This window comes from Heptranchias perlo, chromosome 32 (genome assembly GCF_035084215.1).
Source record: "Heptranchias perlo isolate sHepPer1 chromosome 32, sHepPer1.hap1, whole genome shotgun sequence".
NCBI lineage: Eukaryota > Metazoa > Chordata > Chondrichthyes > Hexanchiformes > Hexanchidae > Heptranchias > Heptranchias perlo.
The window spans coordinates 21,599,580-21,624,179 of NC_090356.1; the positions used below are offsets into that span (position 1 = coordinate 21,599,580).

The 24,600-nt window shown below is 44.7% G+C and overlaps 1 protein-coding gene across 3 annotated transcripts in view; it reads right to left on the bottom strand.

The window, feature by feature from the left end:
* The window catches only part of LOC137301158 (rho guanine nucleotide exchange factor 10-like protein), a 151,802-nt gene that overhangs the window by 5,758 nt on the left and 121,444 nt on the right, over positions 1-24,600 (bottom strand). For all 3 annotated transcript variants that reach the window (XM_067970603.1, XM_067970605.1, XM_067970604.1), the window contains 5 exons: positions 15,184-15,270; positions 14,819-15,030; positions 8,124-8,278; positions 7,263-7,405; positions 1,296-1,467 (listed from right to left, as the gene is read on the bottom strand). In XM_067970603.1, the coding sequence (XP_067826704.1) occupies positions 1,296-1,467; positions 7,263-7,405; positions 8,124-8,278; positions 14,819-15,030; positions 15,184-15,270 (769 nt within the window). The remainder of the gene's footprint in view (positions 1-1,295; positions 1,468-7,262; positions 7,406-8,123; positions 8,279-14,818; positions 15,031-15,183; positions 15,271-24,600) is intronic.

Sequence of the window (24,600 nt, forward strand, 5' to 3'; positions counted from 1 at the left end):
CACAGTCCCACTCCACACCCCGTCTCAGGTACTCCGACAGTCCCACTCCACACCCCCCTCGGGTACTCCCACACATCCATAATAATCGTGTGATCTGGTTTAGCAAATAATTGGGAGAACTGTTTAAATCCAAAACTAGTGGATCAGCTCTGCTGCTTTGAATGCTAATTTAACATGCTGCTGAAGTAGCCTTAAAAGCAATTCTTACACTAACATAAAATTTTATTACAGTGGGACAGAAAAAAAAGCCAGGGACATTAAAATTAAATGCTGCTTAGTCAAAAGCTCAGACAACCAGATTGTAAATATTTCCAGTTTTGTGTCACGATTACCGTAACATAAATTGGACAAATTCACTAGTATTCATAATACAACTAAGGGCCACTTACAGCCGATCTCCCCTCACTTACAGCCCTCAACAGACCTGCTGCTCCATATTTCTGGGCTTCCATTTGCAGCTGCGGGATGTTGCCAGAAATGATATTCAGCTCTGTTCCTGCTCTTTTTCTTGATCGCCAGCGCGACAATGCAAGAGGATTAGGAATTGGGGTTATCCCAGCAATTATAGAGGAAGTGAAAAGGCCCTAATGAAACTAAGAGCCATGTATTTTTCTCTTCTCTCTCCTTCCAGGGAAGAGGGGTAAGTGTTTGCAGTGTGCTTAGTGACTAAAGTGATGTATAAGGTGTCAGCCGTGGCTCAGTTGGTGCTGCTCTCGCCTCTGTTAGAAGGTTGTGGGTTCCAGTCCCACTCCAGAGACTTGAGCACAAAATCTAAACTGGCACTCCAGTGCAGTACTGAGGAAGCGCTGCACTGTCGGAGTCTTTTGACTGAGACGTTAAACTGAGGCCCCATCTACCCTCTCGGTTGGATGTAAAAGATCTCTCGGCATTATTGTCCTGGCCAATATTTATCCCTCAATCAACATCACTTAAACAGATTATCTGGTCATTATCACATTGCAGTTTGTGGGATCTTGCTGTGTGCAAATTAGCTGCTGCATTTCCTACATTACAAGAATTAAACAACACTTCAAACTGTTGCATTGACTGTAAAGCGCTTTGGGGTGTCCTGAGATTGTGAAAGGCGCTATGATAAATGCAAGTCTTTCTTTCTATACTTGAAGTTAGGAATTTACTTCATGGGAATTGTAAACTCGGACCTCATCATAACTTGATGCATGTTGGGACTGTTCCTACAAATGGGAGGTTGGCATTGTAGCCTCTGACGTGAAAAAACATTGGCCAAAGTACAACAAACAAATCGCAGGCACTGTGCGCTGTGAGGGACATCTCACCTGGAGTGAAGAGGGTGCTGCGTGGAACAACATTGATTTCCTGCAGATGTTCCAGAGTCTCGGTGTGAAATAATCGAATTGAGGAGCCTGCAGAGAAGGCCATCCACACCCCACCGCCAGCTTTCATCATATGGGTCACGTTCACCCTTTCATCAGGGTGGGCATCAAAACACTGCCAGATACCGGGGAGGGAAGGGTCAGTTTTTTTTACTAAACAAAACTCCATGCCTTTGTTTTCAAAGCAGCGCCAAGCCAGAAAATTTAATTTTTGGGGGAAACTCGAGAACAGTAGGACTCCCCCTACTGATATTAGATGATAACCTTTCTTCTGAATTTAGTATTCAAGACTAGGAATATTAGTACGAAAGAAATGGAACACTTTCCTATTTCGGACACACAAGTTGTGATTGTAACCTTGCCTGCCTAGTGGATACCGGGCGGCCAGTTATAATCTCCCGTGCGATTCAGCCGCTGACATCCTCAGTGGCACCGATCCCGCAGGCTCGGATTTTAAACCTGCTCTTCTGAGCAGGCAAGAAGGACACCCGCAGGAAAACGGCAGGGTCCTTCTCTAAATTTTGTAGCTCGGGCTCCGATGACATCATCGGGGCCAGAATGCTATTTTAACCATGGGCCTGAGCGGGGACACTGTTGTGGCTTTTCCACCAGGCCAACCTGGTGGGCAGAGGACTTCGGGACAGAATAGGCCCAAAGAGGTAAGTTTTTTTTTCACTTTTTTTTTAAGAAAAAACTTTCCTTGTGGGGCCAAGAACCACCGGAATGTTCCTCTGGACCCTACGAGGAAAGATTAGGCCTCCATTTAGACCATTCTTTTGAGTCCTCGGCAACGCCCCATGCCGCCCAACATTCCGTTCCTGCCCGCTGGCCAGCTGCCGCGTCCCGCTTGTTATGGGGAGGCAACTGACCAGGGCTGTGCAGATGAGGCCCCGCAGTTAAAATCTCCCAGGCATCACGCTGCCGAGGTGAGGATGGTTTATCGCCTGCCCAATTCCCATCCAGAGTTAAAATTGGAGCCAGTGATAGCATCAAGAACTCCTAGGTCAGATGCAACATGGTTAGTTGTGGGCCTACTCTGCCCACTACCCCCATCTCCAGAAGAGGGCACTACTGTACACCAGAAAGACATTTCTCCCATTTCCAAATTCATCTGTCCTGTTGCTTTGGGAGGGAGATTGCCAACTTAAGGCAGTTTTGTGCTGTGGGCTTTTGCCCACTAGGGATTGGATTGAGGCAGCCTGAATTTATTATGTGTGGTATCCTCACAAACAGTAGAGAAAATAAAATACTTTTATTCAATCAGTCTGGACTGGATTTAAATCCAAGTGACGAAAGGCCAGTGTACAAACATACGCAACCCAATCCAACCTTCAGATAAACACTTCAACAAAATTCAAATGTGCAGAGCAGGACAGTTGCACAGGGTTGGAGGGCACAGTCCAAAAGGCAGACAAGTCAGAAGACAATGCAGTAAACGATGACTGTGCCCCATTAGCTTCCTCCAGACTGAACCAATTATAAAACTGTCATAAACATTCACTATAACTCAGCAAGACAAAAAGTACAAACTACCAAGTTCCTGACAGAGAAAAATGTAAAGCTTTCCCAATCAATATAAAGGCAGTTCATCCCAAAGCTTCACTAATAGGTGCAGTGAGTGATTGAGTTAGCTCTGCTCTGCAATGGCAAACTGTGAGCTGATTAAAGTACTCAAGTGTTACCTTGTGATTTAATCAGGTCTCTCTCCTTTACTCCAATGTAGAACCTATTCAATCACACTCACACACACACTCACAGAGTCTCTGTTTTCTAAAAAAAAAACAGGCAGATTTGGCCATCGACAACAACATAAAACCGTAATGCGTGCATTTACTTCAGAAGGAACATGGACATTACTGTAATTGGGACCGATGTTTCACGAATGCAGCTTTTATAATTTAAAAGAAAATCAATGAGAATAATTACTGAATGTCAAACAAACTCTATATAACACAACACACTTGAGATTCCCCAAGTAAATCAGTGGCAAATACATTGCCCAAAGCATTATTGAGCTGTACATTTCATGTAGGCCCCAGGTTGGATCCCCAAGATGTGCTGAGTTAGTTCCTCTGTCAGGGTACCCAAAGAATGCTGTAATTGGCCTCAGCAGACCTGGGTTAGAAAACAATTCAGCCACCATTCCTGCTCTTTATTGGTAGCCAGCAGCAACTGCTGGAAAATACATTGACAGGATCAGGCTCGACTGTAATGCCCTTCACAGTGGAATAGTTTTTGACACTCGAGTATCTAGGCTCACATGTGAAGAATGGCCTCTTCAAGAGCAGTACGAGGGCAACCAGTGCTGTTGGAACTATACTGCAATAAGAATCAGTGCCTTTGGAAGAGGAGAAAAAAAATTGGAATATTTAGAATTTACAGCACAGACAGTCAGATTCAGCTGAATCTATGGAGATCCATTTGGTGCTTTTTAAAAAAAAAAGGAAGGAAAAGCATAGTCAGCCTTGCAAGCATAACTAATTCTTCTGGTTCGCTGGTGACAAGATGCTTTAGCAGATACAGTACATTCAGTCGCTGTCAACAATGAGCATATTCCAACAAACTAGCTGAGATCAAGATTTCTCTTTCTCTCCCATTTCCTCTGTTACCCAGTTGATCCCAAAAATATTATATACACAAGGAGGTAAATTGCTCTTAAAGTTAATCAGGCTACCTCATTTTTAGTCCAATGAGGTTAAAAAAAAATCAGGTGAAAATCAAATGGTGATTTCAGGTTTAAAAAAAAATTATAAATCAGATAATTTTGAGTTTCAAATAATTTTGGAAGGAACAAATAAGAATGTTTGTAACAGTCTTCACAAAGTATAATGCTAAAAGGAGTTGATATACATTAGTTGTGTCCTTAGCTGTCAGCCTTGGTTCAGTGAGTAGCATCCTCGCCTCTGAATCAGAAGGTCATGGGTTCAAGTCCCGCTCCAGAGACTTTAGCACATAATCTAGGCTGACACTTCAGTGTGGTACTGAGGGAATGCTGCACTGTCAGAGGTACTGTCTTTCAGATGAGACGTTAAACCAAAGCCCTGTCTGCCCTCTTAGGTGAATGTAAGAGATCCCATGGCATTATTCGAAGAGCTGGGGTGGTTCCTCTGGCGTGTTGGCCAATTTTATCCCTCAACCAACACCTAAGAGATGATTTGGTCATTTATTTCATTGCTGTTTGTGGGATCTTGCTGTGTGCAATTTGGCTGCCCGTTGCCTGCATTACAACAGTGACTACACTTCAAAAGTACTTCATTAGATATAAAACGCTTTGGGACATTGAGGTTGAGAAAGGCGCTATATAAATGCAAGTCTTTCTTAGCATCTCCTTTCTGCACAGAACTGCATGTGACGTGGGCCACTGAAGGTGTGTTCTATGACATAGCTGCCCCTCAATATATAGAGAGAAGATGATGGAGAGTTCCCTGCGTTAAACAGGGAAAGTGGCAGCAGTATGCCAGCACTGACCTTTCTGGATAGCTATTGTGTTTACTCTAAAATGAGAGGGTTTGGTTAGCAACAATTGGAAAAGTAGGATATCCAATGTGCTCAGTGTTTTTGGTAACAACCCCCTAGGCCAGGTAGCAGTGAGCCCTAGGTTAATGCTAACAATTCCTCAGAAATAATTTCCTATCTCAGCTCAGGTGCCAAGGGAAAGATGGAGGAAGGTGGCAATTGGTAGGCAAGGACAAAAAAGAAAAAATGTGTTACTCTGAACTGCTGTTTATAAAGTTGCACCAGCAGAGATCTGGTTGTTGCATTATGGTAAAAGGTTCAAATACCTGGGGACACAAATTAAAAATTAAATTGAGAAAGAAAAGTCAGGCAGAACTTTTTTCTTTACCCCAAGGGTAATAGAATTGTGCATGGAAGGCCATTGAAGCATAAAAATAGATTCATGGGGTAATTTAGGGGCATTTCAGAAAAGGGAAGGATTTGAGGAATGTGGCAAAAGGGGTTGAGGCTTAATGGATTTTTCCTGTTCTAGAAAATTCTGGTGTTGGTACAGCCACCGACTCTTTGACGGATCGTGTTGCATGTTAAAGTTTGCCAAGAAAGACAACAGTGCCCCTTTAAGGTTGAATGGATTAGAGCATGCTTTGTGCCAAAAGGAACTGCATCAATACTCTGGTGTTAAAGCAGAAAGCAACATCTGCTAGTTAATTCTACTGCTGCTAGTGGGAGCATCTAAATCCATTTTTGCTTCATGTGGCTTTCATAAAATATTCTCACAGAAATTAATCAAAGATCATTTTCTGCAGCACACACACTCTCCTGCCCACTTTGTAATGCAAATGGCTCAAGCTTCTCATAGCTAATATGAATTTTTAATGTTTTTATGCACAGTCTTAAGAGATCATATCACTTAAAAATGCATTTTAAAATTGTCCTACATCGTCACGGAGATAAGTTTATGGCTCCAGCTGTGCAAAGATTTTAATGACCGTCAGGGAAAGCAGTCATTGGATAGTGAGCAGGCCTACAAACAAAAGGCTTCTGGGGTGGCAGTCTGAAATGGTCACACCTGTAGCAGCTGCACATTTTTGTTTCCATGTTAAAAGAGAGACAGATTGCAGATGTCAGATATTTTAGTAGTAGATGGATAAAGTAAAAGAGGTTTACACAGGCAATGAGTGATTAATCCATTGTAAGCTTGAAATCAATGTTATGGGGGCGGATGCGCGCACACACACACACATATACACACACCCTCCTCTCTCGACTGACCCACCCCTCAACTTTTACTCTCTATTCTATTGATACTACAGTCAGTGCTCCTCTCAATTTTTCCCTTATGTTCCAAGCTCCAAATAGATGACCTTAAACACTCTTCCATCTCCCTACAGTGTTGAAATAATCAATTTCCAACTCATTCTTTCCCAGGTCAAGATTATAAAACTCCTTACTTCCCTTCCTGCTATGGTTACAGCCTTGTTTGGTATAACCTAATTGCTCCTTTGATCCATCACATCTTCTCTCCCACTCTTTTCAATCTTGGTGGCATTTCCTCAAGCATCTGGGTCAGCTTTAATAGCACATTCTTATGTACCTATGGCGGAATGGAAACAGTTCAGTGAAAATTGTTGGCACCAACCCATGCCAACTCATGGTGGTGTCCTGCGTCATGGGCCTTGGCCCTTCACCTTGGTTAATAAGTCACAACAATAAACTAAAGCCCATTAGGCAAAATCCATTAGAATCATTTTCATTCCACCTGTGGGCATAACAGGACGTGCAATTACAACAGTCACCCCTTGACCCATGTGTTACAGGAAATCCCATCCTAATCAACAATGGTTTGCCTAGCAACCACACTGTCAATGAACAGGTGACCAAAACTAACCAATTAAAATCATCCTGCGGGCATAGCTCTGGTAATAATGCAAAGACTTGTGACTTTTCCCATTGTAACATGGGAGGGCATTGAGGTGTTGACATTATAAATCATGAACAATCCCAAAATGGGTTACTACCTCAGAGCATGCTCCAGAGTGTATTCTTTACAATACGGTGGTTTTATATCTATTCCCATGTTTAGTTTGTATTTGTTTCATTTGTTACGAGTGTTTAATAGTCAAGCATCATGCATTACCTAAAGTGGAGCCAATTAAGTTCGGGTTTAGGCGTTACTGGCTGGTACAGATAAATACTATAACTTCTCTACATATTATAAATGAATTCTTTTTGAGAGATTTGTGCATTGAAGCGGCTAGGAATCTGGCTTTTTCTTTGAGACTGATTTCCTTTATAAATGTTCCTCCGTGCATCAGATTTGGGATCAAATAGCAACAGCAGAAAGAAGAATCTAGATCTCACTAACTCGGTCAAAAGCAGCCTTTGATGCTGACATAGATAGAAGGTTCAAGAGGAAGGAGTCTCATTATCTTGTAGCAATACCAGTGCTCATACCCGCGTAGTGAAGCAAGTGACGTTGATCAGCGTGACCTGGTTCCGACAGCTAGCCCACACCGTGTCATCCACTGCTAGAAGTGATCGGATCGGAGCAGAACCAATTTTTACCAATCGGGGAGCATCCCACTCCCAGTTTCCCTCTGGGAAATGGAAAGAAGGGGAAAAAAAAAGACAAAGAAGAATTAGAGCAGAATGAGAGCCACTGAGCAATTTCAAGATCTTACAACATTAGGCATCTCTCCAGGAATACAAATATTCCTGTAAAGTGGAGCCAATTTAGAGCCAATCCAAATTGGCAGTCACCTCCATTATAACTTTCATAATTACTAGGTTTCAAAGCAGTGAAATCTACTTTGAAAATGTAAATATCATTGCCCTCAGACAACCACAGGGACCACTCACCTCCCAACACAGTCCTTGATGGAGACTTACCATATGAGATCGCCTTTCCTCCAGAATCGTTCCACATCAGTGATTGGGAGTAGCTAGTATCTTCCAGCAACTCCATTCATTTTAATGGAGACCACACCTTCTAGCCCATGGACAAGTACGTAAAAATATAGAAACCTGAAGAGGTAGAAATCTGATCTTGGCAGACCTGTTGGAACGACTTTGGGCAACCCCTAGGGGCTAGTGACCCCAGTTTGAAAACCTACAGTAAGGTACTCGCTTTGATTATTGAGTCTGTCAAAAAGCCCCCCCACCCCCACAAACCATGATGATGTTTGGCTCAAATCTGCTAAAGTACTTTAAAGGCATTGATGCAAACACCACTGGTAACCAGAAGAAAGCTTTTGTCACAATTCACAGCAAGCGGTCAAGGCTGCGCAGAGGAAGAAATGCACTATGCTCTCTTACCATACGTCCTGGTGTATATTGCGACAGTCCCATCCTGCAGGCCGGCAAACAGGACATTCAGCAAATGCTTGAGGCGCACTACAGGCACCTCTCCGGGGCTTTTAAATGTAAACAAACACTGGGTTGCCATGTCAACACTACCGTATCCCACCACACTGAAAAAAAAAGAAAGATTAGTTGATTGGGTTTTGCTCGTGGATAAATCAAAATTAAACACAGGTTGCATCACTTAATGCATTGTAGTTGTGTAACCATTGGGGGACATTTTTTCGGCATCAATTATGTCACCTTCTTCCCCCACTCCAAATCCTGGAATTGCTGCCGACCTCCCCTCTCCATTTTCATCCTCTCCCACCCCCTGAAAGTTTTTATGCATGAATGCACCTATGGCCTCCGATTACTCAGTGCCAAAGAGGAGGACAACATGGGATCCAGCTAGTGATGTTAGAGCGTGAAGGATAGTGGTCTGGGAGGAGGTTGCACAAGTACAACTTTGAGATGGACAACAGATTATGGTAAAGGTTGAAATCTAATAAGATGAGAGAAACAAGAAGTGAATGATCAGTAATGGCCATTTCGATGAGGTAGCAGAGGGTAACTAGTGCCTATGGAATTGTATTCCAATTAGGAGCCAGTGTTTTCGCAAGAGGGGAAGGTGGGCTGAAGTAAGGGAAAATTTTGCACAAACAAAAAATCTACTTGCTACATGGTCTTGACTTGAATCTGATGGAATTCAGAATTTTTCTTTGCTTCTCTCACAAGAGGTCATTTATTGTACATTGATAAATTTCCTTCATTCATAGGGGACTGTTTGACTGATGACTATATTCTCAGTAAATAACATTAAGATGTACGTTTCCTTGTTCATGGTCTCCACTGGAAATCACTACCCCAGACTTGGTGACAACTGAAATGTCTGATTTGCTGACAGATTTATTTTCAATGAAGCGCTGCGATACACAGCATTTAATCTAATTGCCACATCAGTGGTTGACATTAAAATGTATGCATCAGCCCTTGGGGTAAGTATGCTGCATCACATGCAGGTAGGAATCAGTGTAACTCCCGAGTACACAGCAAGTGGAGTAGATAGGGTGCAAAAATGGGGTATTGAAGAACGAGACAATTTGTATGCATGCGTAAGTACACAAAACTGAGCATACTGAAGGGTAGGTCAGGGAAAACAGTATACTAGGAACCTGACCAATCCCCAAAGAGAGTGTGCCAGGCAATAAGGGAAAGATAGAAATTGTAAGTGCTGGCAATATGAAGTAAAAAGACAAAATGCACAGCAATTCCATCAGCTTTTGAAAGAGACAGATTAACTTTCTCAGTTTAACATTTCTAATGAAGTGCTCCACTTAAAACATTACCCAATCTCTTTCAACCCTGCTATGCATTTCCAGCATTTTCTCTTTGTCTTGGAATGCCTGGTCACTAGTCCTGCCACATTTCCTACTTTACTCGTAGCTGAATATAGTTTGCCAACACTCACTGTTTGCCTGGGCAAAGTGCTAGAGGGCAGTCAGTGCGTGACAACGTGTACCTGAGTGCATCAGTCTAAAGAGATCAATGTATGGATGGCTCCATGGGACACACATGTTTATAAGTTCACATCATTTATTGCTTCTATATTGCTTGTAGCTCTTTAAACATGTTAATATGTTATTGTTCAGATTTTGGTGAAGCCAAAAACACAAATCAGCGGGACTGGTGCTGACAGCTAAACAGTGCCAAATGGGATAACTTCCTATCCATTCCCAGTAGCAGGATAGATGGAAATACTATTTCTCCTAAGGCATATGCAAAGCTGCTCCATTTCCTCTAATAAAGAGAATTACTTTTAGACAAATAGATTCAGGTTGGATAAGAAGAGGGGAAAACTCATTACAGTACTGAGTCGTACAGCCCACAGGTTTGATCTCTGGTCAGGGGTGAATTAGCTCATCTCAGCTGGGGCAATGATGGGACAGCTAGCATAGACATTCGTCTCTCTGACGGAAAGAGTATGAGGTTCCTGATCCTCACCACTCTCCAACGTTTCTGCGGGAGAATGAGCATTCATAGACATCAGGTAAAAGAAGTAAAGAAGAGAGAATCTGCATTTCTATAGCGCCCTTCACGACCTCAGGACATCCCAAAGCACTTTACAGTCAAAGTACTTATGAAGTGTAGTCACTGTTTTAATGTAAGAAACATGGCAGCCAATTTGCACACAGCAAGCTCCCACAAACAGCTATGAGATAATGGCCAGATTATCTGTTTTTAGATGTTGGTTCAGGGATAAATATCGGTCAGGACATTGGGGAGAACTCCCCTGCTCTTCTGCGAAACAGTGCCATGGGATCTTTTACGTCCACCTGAGGGGACAGAGGGGGCCTTGGTTTAACGTCTCATCTGAAAAACAGCACCGCCGACAGTGCAGCACTCCCTCAGTACGTACAGGATCAGGCTCAACGGTGATACCCCATAGTTCAGTGGTCTGTCGACACTCACTGTCTGACCATGTGAAGTGGCCAGTTAGAGCTGACTGGCCCTCATCAGCAGAGTTGGTCAGAGTAGAGGGCCACAGGCATTAAGCCAGCAGGGAGGCAATACTGAAGAGAAGAGGGAGAAAATTCAAGTAATGAAAAAGGGTCTCACTTTTAATATTCCTTTAAAAAAATGCATTTAAAAAAAAAAAAATTCACTTAATGTTTTGACTGTTCAAGTAGTGAGTGCAGATAGTAAGTTAATGCAGTGGAAGGAATTACAGAACCCGTTATGTAAACTATCTGAATTAAAAACATACACAAATTCAAATCACTGAAGCACCACGGACAGTAGCAGTACCAATTTCCCTCAACTCCTTAAAAAACTGGTACCGCCAAAGTTTGGCCACCTGTCATCCTTATTACAGTGCAAGCATTTAATTCAATACTACATATAGAGCAGCCAGTTAATATTAGGTCCTTAAGTTTTAAAGTGAGATATGGTGCAAGTGTCTTTGAAAATCCAATAAAAGCTGTCCCTTGATGGCAAAGTCAGCATGTAACTAATTGAGCAATACAGAGCAGAGGGAGCTGGGTTCAATTCCAGATCTGTGTAGAGTTAGCTGATCTCAGCCAGGGCAGTAGTTAGTGATGCTATAATTGGCCTTAGTTGTCCTGGGACAGGAAGGGGAATTAATCAGCCATCTACTGACTTCCTTTGCAAAGTGCACGTATAGGAGTGACAGGTTAAGGGCAGATTGGGCTCTTCTGTGATGCCCCCACCGTTCAATAGCCTGTCAAAGCATTATCTAGGCTCAGATATTTAAAATGGCAGCTTAGTTGAGGTACTGGTGTTTGTGTAACTGTCCCCAGCAAGAGTCAGCATCTTCCGTAGTAAAACGGAGGTGGGGAGGGGAAGAGGGGAGGAAGAAAAATCAGCATTTAAATGGGAGATTAAAAAAAAACAGAACTTGCATTTATATAGCACCTTTCACATCCTCGGGACATTCCAAAGCGCTTTACAGCCAATGAGTACTTTTGAAGCGTGGTCACGGTTGTAATGTAGAAAATGCAGCAGCCAATTTGCACACAGCAAGGTCCCACAAACAGCAATGTGATAAATGACTAGATAATCTGTTTTAGTGCTGTTGGTTGAGGAATAAATACTGGCCAGGTCACTAGGGAGAACTCCCCTGCTCTTCTTCAAAAAATAGTGCCATGGGATCTTTTACATCCACCTGAGAGGACAGACGGGCAGGCCTTGGCTTAACATCTCATCCGAAAGACACAACCTCCGACAGTGCAGCACTCCCTCAGTACTACACTGGAGTGTCAGCCTAGATCTTGTGCTCAAGACTCTGGAGTCACACTTGAACCCACAACCTCTAACTCAAAGGCGAGCATGCTACCAACTGAGCCATGGCTGACATTCAATAGTCATTAGCATAAAGAAAGTTCACTCTGGATTAATTAACTACTTATAAATATTTTAGAAATAGGATTATTATAATTACTTATAAATTGAAAACAAATTGTTTTGAGTATTAGACTGGAGAAATATCTTGGGAGGTTATAGAAGGGGACACCAAAACAGTGGTATTTAAGGATTTATAGAGAACCAAACTTGGCTGACCTCTTCTGTTCCAAATTGGTATTACAGCCATTCAAGTTGGTTTCTCTTGAAAGATTGGCTTGCATTTATATAGCACCCCATCAACATTGTTCAGAAATGTCTCAAAGTGTTTCACATGCAAGGAGTTACTTTAAATGGCAATGATTGTTGGAGACAAATGGGATTAGGTTGATGAAATGGTTGGAACAGACCTTCCATTTTGCATCTCCAAGTTTACAAGTTTTCCCAGTACTGGGCATGTAGAAGGAAGCTGGGAAGTTTTGTATTAATAAATATACTGTAAATATTTTGTTGGAAGATTAACCTGGGTACGTAGTTTCAAAGTCTTTTGCCCCCTCCTTTCCGAGGGGATGCCCATGTGATAGAATAGGGTGAGGTACCAGAGGCGACTGGCACCCAATGCTCACATACTTCAGTTGTCAGCAGGGGCAATGGGCGGTAGGAACCCTGGATGATTTTGCCCCTCCCCAAGCCCAGGGACACTCAAGTCAGTTGTACTATCTGAACTGTTGCCCTGACTCAGATCACTAACTCAGCACAAATTAGGGAATGAACCAGAGGCTTTCTTGCTCTGTGTAGCTCAGTACCATACCAGCAAGTGCACCGAGACATTGGGGGAGCTTCAACAATGGTAGCTTGGTTCGATAATTAAATCCACAACTAGAACTTGCTGTTCAAAGGATTAAGCACAGTCTCAGTAGGTAGGATGTTTTACAAGGGAGACAATTCAATCTGCATCCCTCATTATCCAGGGTGACCTTTCTTGGATGATTCTGACGGGTTCTTTGGTGCAAAAAATTGTTTTTGTTCTCTTTCTTCTGAGGCTTTTCCACACCAGACGCCATCATCGCTCAAGTGAACAGGGGAGTCAATTTTCTTCCCTAAACCCCCACACCACCGCGGTGTCGTTCTGCGATGAGCCGACAGGAGAGGTGACCAGAGAGGCAACAGTTTCCTCTGCGCATGGACCTAGCATCTAGCATTGTCAAGACTAGCAATTCACCATACAAGGACCTGCAGGTGCAAGTCCACATTCTAGCCCGGCCATGTACCACTCTTACTGAAATTATATTTAAACATTCTTCCCTTTCTTCCTGTGAATTTTGTGTTGATCAAGATGAGGAATGGGGTACTGGCGAATGGAACACTTTCCCATTATCAGCATCAAACAGTCCCAGATCACTAAGATGGAGACAAAGCTCCCTCTAAACAATCCCAACAATTTTCTTAAAAGGTTGAAGAAAATTCTTTACTGCACCAGGGTGACATCTTTCCCCATTTCCCACATCAACCACCATAGTCTCGGAGTGAGATTGCTAATTCAGTGCCTACGTGTTTTTTTAAAAAGTGTTTACTTAAGGAGGCTACACAAACAGAAACAGTATTCAAAAAGTATGACTAGGATTATCATGATAAAATATAAACATAAGTAACAGGATTAGATCACTGTGTGCATTTAACATAATAAAGCAGAGGCAGGATAAAACTAATCAGATCAGGGAAGTCCCAAAATGCAGTAGCTTTCAAATCACACAGTACAATCTCAAGGCAAGAGTCCAAAATTTCGCTACTTTATAAACTATGACCTGAAAAGTTTAGGAGCTACTAGTGCTATGGCATACACAAGTAAACATGTCCACACGTTTACTTGATAATCATGACTTTCTTTTCCAGCACAAACCTTCTTCAAATGACTGGGAAGGTGGTATAAGCCAGCAAGTTTAAAAAAAACTGGATCACTGGCCTGCACTCGTGAGTGACAGCTCAACCTGTTGACAGCCAGAAAAAAATGGGGCCTAACCCAAAGTGTTTATTTTTGTCATAGTTTACACAGAAGAGTCTGGAAAAAGCAATCCCTTTAGAAGCGTGGGAAAACAACCCCTCATTAGCTTGGCTCTGATGGTTGCATTCTCACATCTGAGTTGGAAGGTTGTGGGTTCAATTCCCATTGCCGGACTTCAGCACAAAAATCCAGGCTGACAGTTCCGTGCAGTACCGAGGGGCAGTGCCGCATCGTCAGAGGTACTATCCTTTGGAAAAGTCACAAAATCAAAGCTCCACATGCCTACTTAGGTCAGGTGGATGTTAAAGATTCCACTGCACTATTTAAAAAGAGCAGGCTGTTCTGGCCAACTGCCCTACATTCTTTCTTTAACTGATTATTATTCCATTGCTGTTTGAGGGACCCTTTTGAGCACAAAATGGCTGCCAGGTTTGCCTACCTACGAAATTGATGGGCAGGAAAAGACCAGCTGGTCCATCAAGCCTGGCCCACAACATGATGGCTGGAGCATTGTGATTAAACACTTTCTCCCTTTCCCCCCCACCCCTGTAATCTCCTGGGAGAGGCAAAAAAAAGTTTACTTCAAAGTAATTCACTTTATGTGAAGCACTGTGGGATGCCCTGAGTTTTGTGATAAGATACAAGTTCTTTCTTTACTCTTGGCAGCCGTGCTGTAATGTAATGGTGACATGAGAGGTACTGATTGGCAAAATGTCAATGAAGGAACCCTTATAACAACTGGTGACTATGGAGAGCAAGTTATAAGCTATTGGGATTTGTGGCTCACTAACACAAAGTGGATGCCTACCTGCCATCCTGAAGTCCCATGAAGATAATTGGACTGCCCCTAGATTTCTCCATTGGACAATCAACATCCTCTTCATCTCGGACCGTTTGAGGGATATACTCCATGCACAAGACCCGGGAGCTGACCTGGAAGGACTTGACATGCCTGGGAGTGGATTTGTTTAACGAGAAAAGATCAACCTGCCCCAGCCCCTGTTCTCGTCCACTGCCAATCTAAGGGCGCAAGGAAGAAAAACAAACAAACCAAACATTAGCTATTGTTAAGCTATCTATAGTAAACTTAGTAGCATTAAACATACAAGAACTCACATAGTACAGAATGACTTGCATCACTAGCTGCTTCCTACGATTGCTATAATAACTTACCCAAAGGTATCCCTGTGCCAGACAGGTACTGGCAATGGAAATCCCAAGTAGGGACGATTGCACTGGAGTGTGAATGGCTGCTTCAGGCTGGATGGAGACAAAGTCATTCAAGCAGTTAATATATGCACATGTACTCCTCTTTCCCCAAACCCCCTGTGTACTATGCTCCTACAAAGCCCCCTAGAGTGGAGTAATCCTCATTCTCCAAGTTAACATCTCCTTCTCTCAATGTAGGAGTGACAGACATGTATATTTGCTATTCTTCTCATCAACATTATTATACAAATCAGCCTTGAAGGTGTCAAAACTGCAACTGCCACATCTGCCTCTTTCTCTTCTCACTTTTGAGCTTTCCTAAGCCCCAGATACACAGTTCTTACATACTTCCAACTCCCTGCATCCTGGAGTAGCAAAATTAAGTTTCATTGTATGATCTCATTTTCCCTGATGTCAATCCTTAGAGCTCCCTTAGCTCAATCCATCCCTGCCTTCCACCAACAACCTCAGGTTTTTAAGATCAATGTTTGGTGCCACTTAAATCACTACTCCTGAATTTATCTCAGCTTGACACCGACTCTTTTAGCTCGTTTTGGGTTTTAATCTAATCTAGCTTTCACAAATTGCCCAGATGTCCTTACGATTTTGATGTAAGAGCGTACTTTATTTTGTTGGTTTCCCTCCTGACAGGCAAGCCTGATTGGATGATAGCTAGCCTGTCAGACTGGAGAAGATGATGAAAGTGGCTGTGAGAAGGTAAGCCTTAGTTTGTTTCTGGCAGGGGTGGGGGGAGAGAAAGAGGAGTAGAAGGGGGGGGCGCAGAGAGAGAGAGAGAGAGAGAGAGAGAGAGAGGCAGAGACCCTCGTCAGGGTGGGCGGGGGAAGGGTGGGGGGGGGGTGGGCAGAGACCCTCATCTGGGTGGGGGGGGGGGGGGTGGGCAGAGACCCTCATCTGGGTGGGGGGGGGGGGGGGGTGGGCAGAGACCCTCATCTGGGTGGGGGGGGGGGGGTGGGCAGAGACCCTCATCTGGGTGGGGGGGGGGGGGTGGGCAGAGACCCTCATCTGGGTGGGGGGGGGGGGGTGGGCAGAGACCCTCATCTGGGTGGGGGGGGGGGGGGGGGGTGGGCAGAGACCCTCATCTGGGTGGGGGGGGGGGGGGGGGTGGGCAGAGACCCTCATCTGGGTGGGGGGGGGGGGGGGGGGTGGGCAGAGACCCTCATCTGGGTGGGGGGGGGGGGGGGGGGTGGGCAGAGACCCTCATCTGGGTGGGGGGGGGGGGGGGGGTGGGCAGAGACCCTCATCTGGGTGGGGGGGGGGGGGGGGGTGGGCAGAGACCCTCATCTGGGTGGGGGGGGTGGGCAGAGACCCTCATCTGGGTGGGGGGGGTGGGCAGAGACCCTCATCTGGGTGGGGGGGGTGGGCAGAGACCCTCATCTGGGTGGGGGGGGTGGGCAGAGACCCTCATCTGGGTGGGGGGGGTGGGCAGAGACCCTCATCTGGGTGGGGGGGGTGGGCAGAGACCCTCATCTGGGTGGGGGGGGTGGGCAGAGACCCTCATCTGGGTGGGGGGGGTGGGCAGAGACCCTCATCTGGGTGGGGGGGGTGGGCAGAGACCCTCATCTGGGTGGGGGGGGTGGGCAGAGACCCTCATCTGGGTGGGGGGGGGTGGGCAGAGACCCTCATCTGGGTGGGGGGGGGTGGGCAGAGACCCTCATCTGGGTGGGGGGGGGTGGGCAGAGACCCTCATCTGGGTGGGGGGGGGTGGGCAGAGACCCTCATCTGGGTGGGGGGGGGGTGGGCAGAGACCCTCATCTGGGTGGGGGGGGGTGGGCAGAGACCCTCATCTGGGTGGGGGGGGGGTGGGCAGAGACCCTCATCTGGGTGGGGGGGGGTGGGCAGAGACCCTCATCTGGGTGGGGGGGGGTGGGCAGAGACCCTCATCTGGGTGGGGGGGGGGTGGGCAGAGACCCTCATCTGGGTGGGGGGGGGGTGGGCAGAGACCCTCATCTGGGTGGGGGGGGGGTGGGCAGAGACCCTCATCTGGGTGGGGGGGGGGTGGGCAGAGACCCTCATCTGGGTGGGGGGGGGGGCAGAGACCCTCATCTGGGTGGGGGGGGGGGGGGTGGGCAGAGACCCTCATCTGGGTGGGGGGGGGGGGGTGGGCAGAGACCCTCATCTGGGAGGGGGGGGGTGGGCAGAGACCCTCATCTGGGAGGGAGGGGGGGGGGGGGCAGAGACCCTCATCTGGGGGGGAGGGGGAGGGGAGGGGAGGGGAGGGGAGGGGGCACCCAAACAGCATTGGAAACAAGTCTAATGCCATTTTAGTTCGGATGGTGTTAATATATATTAACGAGGTGCTGAATGCCGCCTTTCCTGACTTCAGGCTGCCTTGAGTGGAGCAGGCTCTGGGCCTGCTCAGCTTTTTCAGGAGTAGAATCAGCCAAAAAATATATATTTTTTAAAAACCTTCATTTGGGGCCTGGAGTTGCAGGAGTGCTCCTCCTGGCTCCACAGCACTCCTGAGAGCAGCTGCTGGTCAAAAATTACCCCCATCTCCCCACCCTCCTCCCGTTCTCCTTCCCCCTCCCAGCACTCGCCTGAGGGCTGTTTTTCTGGGATTTCACAGTTCTGACAGACAATTGGGAGAACCCCTGTGAAATTTCACCCCCAAGCATCCAAGTCAACTCAGACCAGCTTTCTACTTTACAGAGGGATTGACAATTCACCCTCCTGATGAGAGTAGATTGCTACTCAGTTGAAATTTGCAGAGCTGCCACATGGCAGTGGCAAACCATTCCAAATGGACCGCAGCTTCCTGCATTATAAAGATTGTGTACTTGCTTCAGAATGCTGGCAAACAAACCCGGTGGAGTCACAAGGATGCATTTGTAATATTGTGACCGATTCAAATTTATTCTTGAATCACTTGAATAATACTGGTCTCATTTGTTGATACATTACATGCTTGAGAGCATTCTAACTACTCTCAATCAAATCACTAATGCTCAGAAAAAGGATACAAGCTCCTCCAACGGTACGCGCACTGCCAGACCAGGAAAGTTTGACCCTCAGTCTACTTTATTAATTGACCTTTGCCATGGCAGCCAGCAGAGGTGCTACAATTGGCCTCAGGATGCCTGGGCCAGAAAGAAGAATGAGCCAATTCCTGCTTCCAATTTTGGGCCCATGCATTTACATGCCAGCAAGCAACCCGGACAACTGTAGCATCATACTCCTTGCCTCTTGCCAGACCACAATGTACAATCTTGTACAACTCGAAGTCATAAACTGTTGGCAGCCACTGCTCCACTCAGTCTCTGATGTTCAGGAGATCTGAGGCTGAAGGAAATGAACACAAAGAGGATTACTGCATTCAGGCAAACCATCTCTCTTTATCCATTTCCAGGTCTCCATCACACAACCTTGAATTATCCATTAATAAACAGAAGCTCCTCACAAGCCTGAAAGACGGGTCTGAATTGAAGTGACTAATCTAGGAGTTGTCATTAAGATAAAACCGCTGTTCCCAACCCCAGGTCGCTGCAGGAAGACTGGTCAAGGTAGCATTACTGATAAATTGCATGCTCAAAGTGGCAAGTGCAGTTTGAAAAATATTCTGGCGTCCAACTGCTTTAAAGCAAACCAGTGAAGTGGCCGTCACATTGGGGGAGCACTCCTCTCATTCCCATCCCAAAAAAGGACAATACTAGAGTTTGTCTCCATTTCATAGTGAATGAACGGAAACTGACTGATGCAGGAAGACTAATAATTGCCTGGATCTGATGGCAGCCAAAGGGTTGAGAAGCGAGATACTGTCACACAAAGATATATGGGTGTTCTACTGCCATCAGCTTCCCTTACATTTGATTAAAGTGCTTAGAAAATAAATGCAGTATAATAGTTAACAGATGGTTGGAATTTTCACGTTAAAAAGAGAGAGCGAGGGACATAGGTAAAAGTCACTCATGCAAATTACTGTTATTTATGTTGGAGGATAATTAAAAGCTGTAATTATTGGTTTCCGTCAGTCACTACACAAAGCCCAGACAGCTGCAGTTTGTTTCTATGCTATCCTCGTAATTAGAAAAATATCATCCATCCATCTGTCAGTCACACTCCACGAAGACAGCCAGGATAGGCGTGAGCTCAGTACTGTTCATAACCATCGACTATTGGATATGCATGAGCTGTCCTGATATGGAAGTTGCGAATTGTAACGCCCAGTGTGGAACTGAGCCATACAACCATTAAGGTCCCAGATGTGAGCCCGGGTCTGTGCTAAGTCAGCTGATCTCAAACAAGGTAGCAATTGGGAACCCTCAAGTTGGCCTCTGCGTCCCAAGTTAGAGAAGGAACTTTTTAAAAAAAAAAATAAATGTTTGCCTGGGTTCATGCTCCTGATCGCAACTCAGACTCCTGGTAATAAGTGCCTATTTGAGGACTAGTCAGGCATAGCTGTGTTGCCCTCCACAAGCAAATAGCCCATTCAGCTCTCACATGAAAAGAGAGCTTGGCTACTTGGACTTTTCTTCTCAAATACAACTACATGCCCAATAAACGTGTATGTCATCTTTCTAGTCAAATGGCAGCTATTCAAAATTCATTTGCGAAACAGAATTTCTTCAAATATGGAAATATTTTACACAGAAACTACTCTTTATATTACCAACAGACCAAAACTCTTATTAGACCTGTATAGAGACATAAAAATTCTTTCCTCAACATATTTAAGAGTTTACTTTCACATCCTATCTAGGTCTTTCTATCTCTCTCCTTCCCTCTACCTGCATGGCTGCACCACCTGACTTATTCTAATGTTTCATTCTTCTTAGTTACTAATAATCCAACATTGAACAACTTTACAATTAGTTCAACGCTGGCATACAAATTCCATCTTGCAGACGTACTTCTCCAGTCTAAATCTAACTTGAGTGTAAGTTTTTCAATTAACCAACAAGGGAATGTCTCCAAATGCTACCACTAAAATTCATCACTGCTTCGTCATTCCAAATAAGCATTTGCACTTATTTATAACCAATGGTTCCCTTGCTATTTTTCATTTACATACATTAAAGGATAAGCAATAATGAATCTATAATTTAATACAGAATCTCTTTACTGCCATAAAGGCTAAAGTGGCCTTTTAACATATCACTGTGAATCTTGCCTGAGCATCTAATCTCACAATTAGATCTTCTTACTCCACGAGTTTCATTAACAGGAGTTTCACTTTAAGTGTCAGCCTTGGCTCAGTTGGTAGCACTCTTGCCTGAGTCACAAGGTCATGGGTTCAAGTCACAGTCCTGAGACTTGTGCACATAATCTAGGCTGACACTTCAGTGCAGTACTGAAGGTGTGCTGCACTGTTGGAGGTGCCGTCATGTGGATGAGATGTTAAACCGAGGCCCCGTCTGCCCTCTCAGGCAGAAGTAAAAGATCCCGCGGTACTACTTCGAAGGAGGGCAGGGGAGTTCTCCGCAGTGTCCTGGCCAACATTTATCCCTCAACTACCATCACAAACAGATGATCTGGTCATTTATTTCATTGCTGTTTGTGGGAGCTTGCTGTGCGCAAATTGAGTGTCACGTTACCTACATTAAGATAGTGACTACATTTCAGAAGTACTTCATTGGCTGTAAAGCACTTTGGGATGTCCTGAGGTTGTGAAAGGAGCTTTATACATGCAAGCCTTTCTTTCTTATAACCATTTTTACACACGAGATAAGTAGTAACGGTGCTGCCTCCTGACAAGTGGGTCTTGCACAACCAGCTGCAGCAGAAGTAAACTTGCCAGCCTTAAGTGACTCCCGGCATATTTTTCTTTCAAGTTGCAGCCAGCTGCGCAAAACTAGTGCGTCAGGAGCTGGCACCTATAGTATGGATTCTAGTGCAATATAAAAAGCAGCTTTAATGATGGGTTTGGTTATACATTCCCTCCTCTGTTGACCCCTAATCTGCCAATCTATCACGCCCACTTGATATAACGTCAAGCCCACTGCTCCAATAGGCGACGATTGACACATGCATAGGGGTACACCAAACTTGACGATTGGTCTCAGACACCAGTCAATATTTTGTCATTACTCGGTCAGATATCTTATCCCCTTTCTTTTGAATTCCTCTTGCTGACATATATATGCAGTACAAGACAGATTTAGGTGCAGTTATGTTCTTGGGGAAATAAAATTTATACTCCAATACATTTAACCAGTTTGCATCTATTTTTTTTAAAAATGACTTCTCATTGAAGGAAAAGAGACTTGCATTTAAATAGCGACTAAGCGCTTTACAATCAATGAAGTACTTTAAGTCACTATTGTAATGTAGGAAATGCGGCAGCCAATTTGCACACAAGGTCCCATAAACAACAATGAAATAAATGACCAGATAATCTGTTTGAGGTGTTAGTTGAGGGATAAATGTTGGTCAAGTCACTGAGGAAAACTCTCCTGGTCTTCTTCGAATAATGCCATGGGATCTTGAATATCCATCTGAGGTCAGGTGGGGCCTCAGTTTAATGTCTCATCCAAAAGATAGCACCTCCAATAGTGGAGCACTGCTTCTGTAATGCACTAAAGTGTCAGCCTAGATTATGTGCTCAAGTCTCTGGAGTGGGACTTGAACCCACGACCTTCTGACTCAGAAGCGAAAGTGCTACCAACTGAACCACAGGAGACACCAATTCTCAGCTTTGTAAATCCCCGAGTCTTCAAGTGGTTGAACAAGTGAAAGGTCAGCATTTCATTGTGTTGATTCAGCACAAACAAGGCTGCTACACTGTTCACAAAATGCATAAAATACCGTGAATATTTGACAGCTGAGAGAGAAAGGTCTCAGAGGAGTTTGGATTTGCTCCAGTCACATCAGTGAGCAGCAACTGGCAGAATTATAGTTCTGTAGGTCGGAGCTGTGACCAGGGCCCAAATAAACTAGATTAATGCATTAGCAAAATAGGAATTCACCAACGATGGGCACAAACTGAACATGAAGGAGGAAAGATGACTGCAAATGCTGGGAAACAAATAAAAACAGAAAATGCTGGAATTGCACAGGTGAGTTAGCATCTGTAAAGAGAAAAGGCAAAATTTTGTGTGAGATCCCTTCATCAGAATATCCCAAGTACAGTGTAAACCTTTTGTTCCTGCTCAGTCAACAAGTTTGAAGTTAAATTCTCTCTCTCTTTGCTCTCATATTAATCTAGGGTGCTGATGGTGACTGGTCTTCCCTTAACTGAGCAGAAATGTATTCACACATTGTTGGGGGGGAGGGGGGGAGGGGAGGGCAGGTGGGTAAGAGAGGAGATTCCAATTTTCTCATTTACATATTGGTCCAATTGACACCGTCCAAGAGTATTTGTAATTTTTTTTAAAAACAATCTTCTCCCTTCTCCTGAAGGTGTTGACTCATGTTGGAGTACAGATCTACGGGCACTTGCCAGATTCCAGTATCTTGCTCAAAGGGTCATTCTTCATCTGTTGGCATTAAAACATCTCACCCGGCCTTTGGACTGTTCTCACCCAATATGCGCACACTCTGGGGATCAGGAACAGGAACACGAACACAGACTACTTTGTCCCTTTCTGAGCCCATGGTCACTGGGCTAAGGAAGGCAAAAAAAAAACCATGGTTTCTGTTCCCAATTGCTATCAGCACTGATAAAGATAGAAGCTGGGACCTTCCTTCGGTGACACTTCAGTGCAGCATTCCCACAGTACTGCAGTGTCAGAGATGCTGGCTGCCCCGTTTGCGAGGCGTCTGGCAGTTGAAAATGGCAAGGAGACAATGACCACCCCTTGGACGCCCAAGGCCACTTGATGCGAATTTCAGGTGGGCCTGTAAATGGGCTCCCAGTATTCCCAACCGAAACAGGCAGGTGGCTGCTTCTATATGAAATTCAGGTTCCTACGCCGGCTGTAGGAGCCTGTGCTATTTTCAAGTACAAATGGGCAACTGCATGCTACACTCACTCCATCTACTTGTATCAGGCAGTAAGCCCTTAAAGGGCCCATTACCAATCATTAATGGGCCCCTCCTGGTGTACCTTTCCCCCCCCATCTGCTTTTACTGCCAACTTCTGGCTCCGCTTGCTCATGGAGTGGACTGATTTTCTGCCCCCCCCCCCCCCCCCCCGGTTCAGTGAACTGCCCGCTAGCTCAAGAGTTGGGCAGCTCACAGACTGTAATCAAACGAGGTCCGAATCCTCCTGCTAAATCCAACAGGTGGTTGCCATGGACAGGGTAATTTGGGCAAAAGTTCAAAATCGCCGCCACCATCTTTCAGATGAGACGAGACCTTAAATGAAGTCCGTCTACCTCTTCTAGTGGTTCAGATGGATATAAAAGATCCCACTATTCGAAGAGGAACAGGGAATTCTCCTAATGTCCTAGCCAACATTCCCTCTTCAATCAATGCCACCAAAAATAGATCATTCATCTTATTTGCTTTTTGCAGAACCTCTGTGTGCAAATTAGCTGCCATGTTTGCTCTCAAGAGCTACATTTGTAATTTTAAACGTACATCCATTTCTTTTTATCATGCAGCCAGTTTGCCTTTTCCATCCACCCATGAATAATCAAATCATGAATAAAAAGTTATGTTTCAAGAAGTCATCAGCCGAACCAGCTTCATTTGCTACATTCTGCTTCCAGCTTCCAATTAGTGATTAGCATTTAGACAATATTGGATTTCAGACAGCTATTCGGAGATCGCTAAATTTTAATCTTGCAGATCCAAAACCAGGAGTCAGAAAGCCAAAGAGTGATTGCCCAACCAAGGCAGTGGGTGGGGCGAGAGGAACATAATGCTACAACTAATCTGTTTCTCACCCTCCTCTCCCCACACCCTCGGAGTGAGAAATAATCTGACTCCTTGTCAATGAAGATTGGACATGTATTTCAGGGCTCCAACATCTATTTATGTATTTCTCTTCGGTATCCTGGGTTACTGTTGAATTGCTAAGTGCAACACAAAGTGGATTGTGGTGCAAAAGTTTGCAAATTGACTATTTTCTCATCATCTCAAACCTATAGGAATTGTAAATTGAAAGTGTAGCACACCTTAACAAATGGGTTCACCGGTGCTAATGATGTGGAAGTATAAATGCATTTCTTTGCCTATATTTGAAGCCAAGGTGCTGACTGTGCAGATTCAAGATAATGAAAGGAAAGGACATTAATAACCTAGATAAATTATTCTCTGTGGTGAAAGATTCAAATACAAGTTGAACATTGGGAAACTAGAGTAAGAAGATGGGAGAAAGTTATCAGGGAAGGCCATCGAAGTAGACAGTACAAATGGGTTCAATGGGCCAAATGGCCTGTTTCTGTGCTGTACATTCTAGGTAATTCTGGGGAGAGAAAGAACTGAGCAACATCACAAGGCGGCAGATATGTAGGGTTGATCTATGGAAGAGGGTTTGGT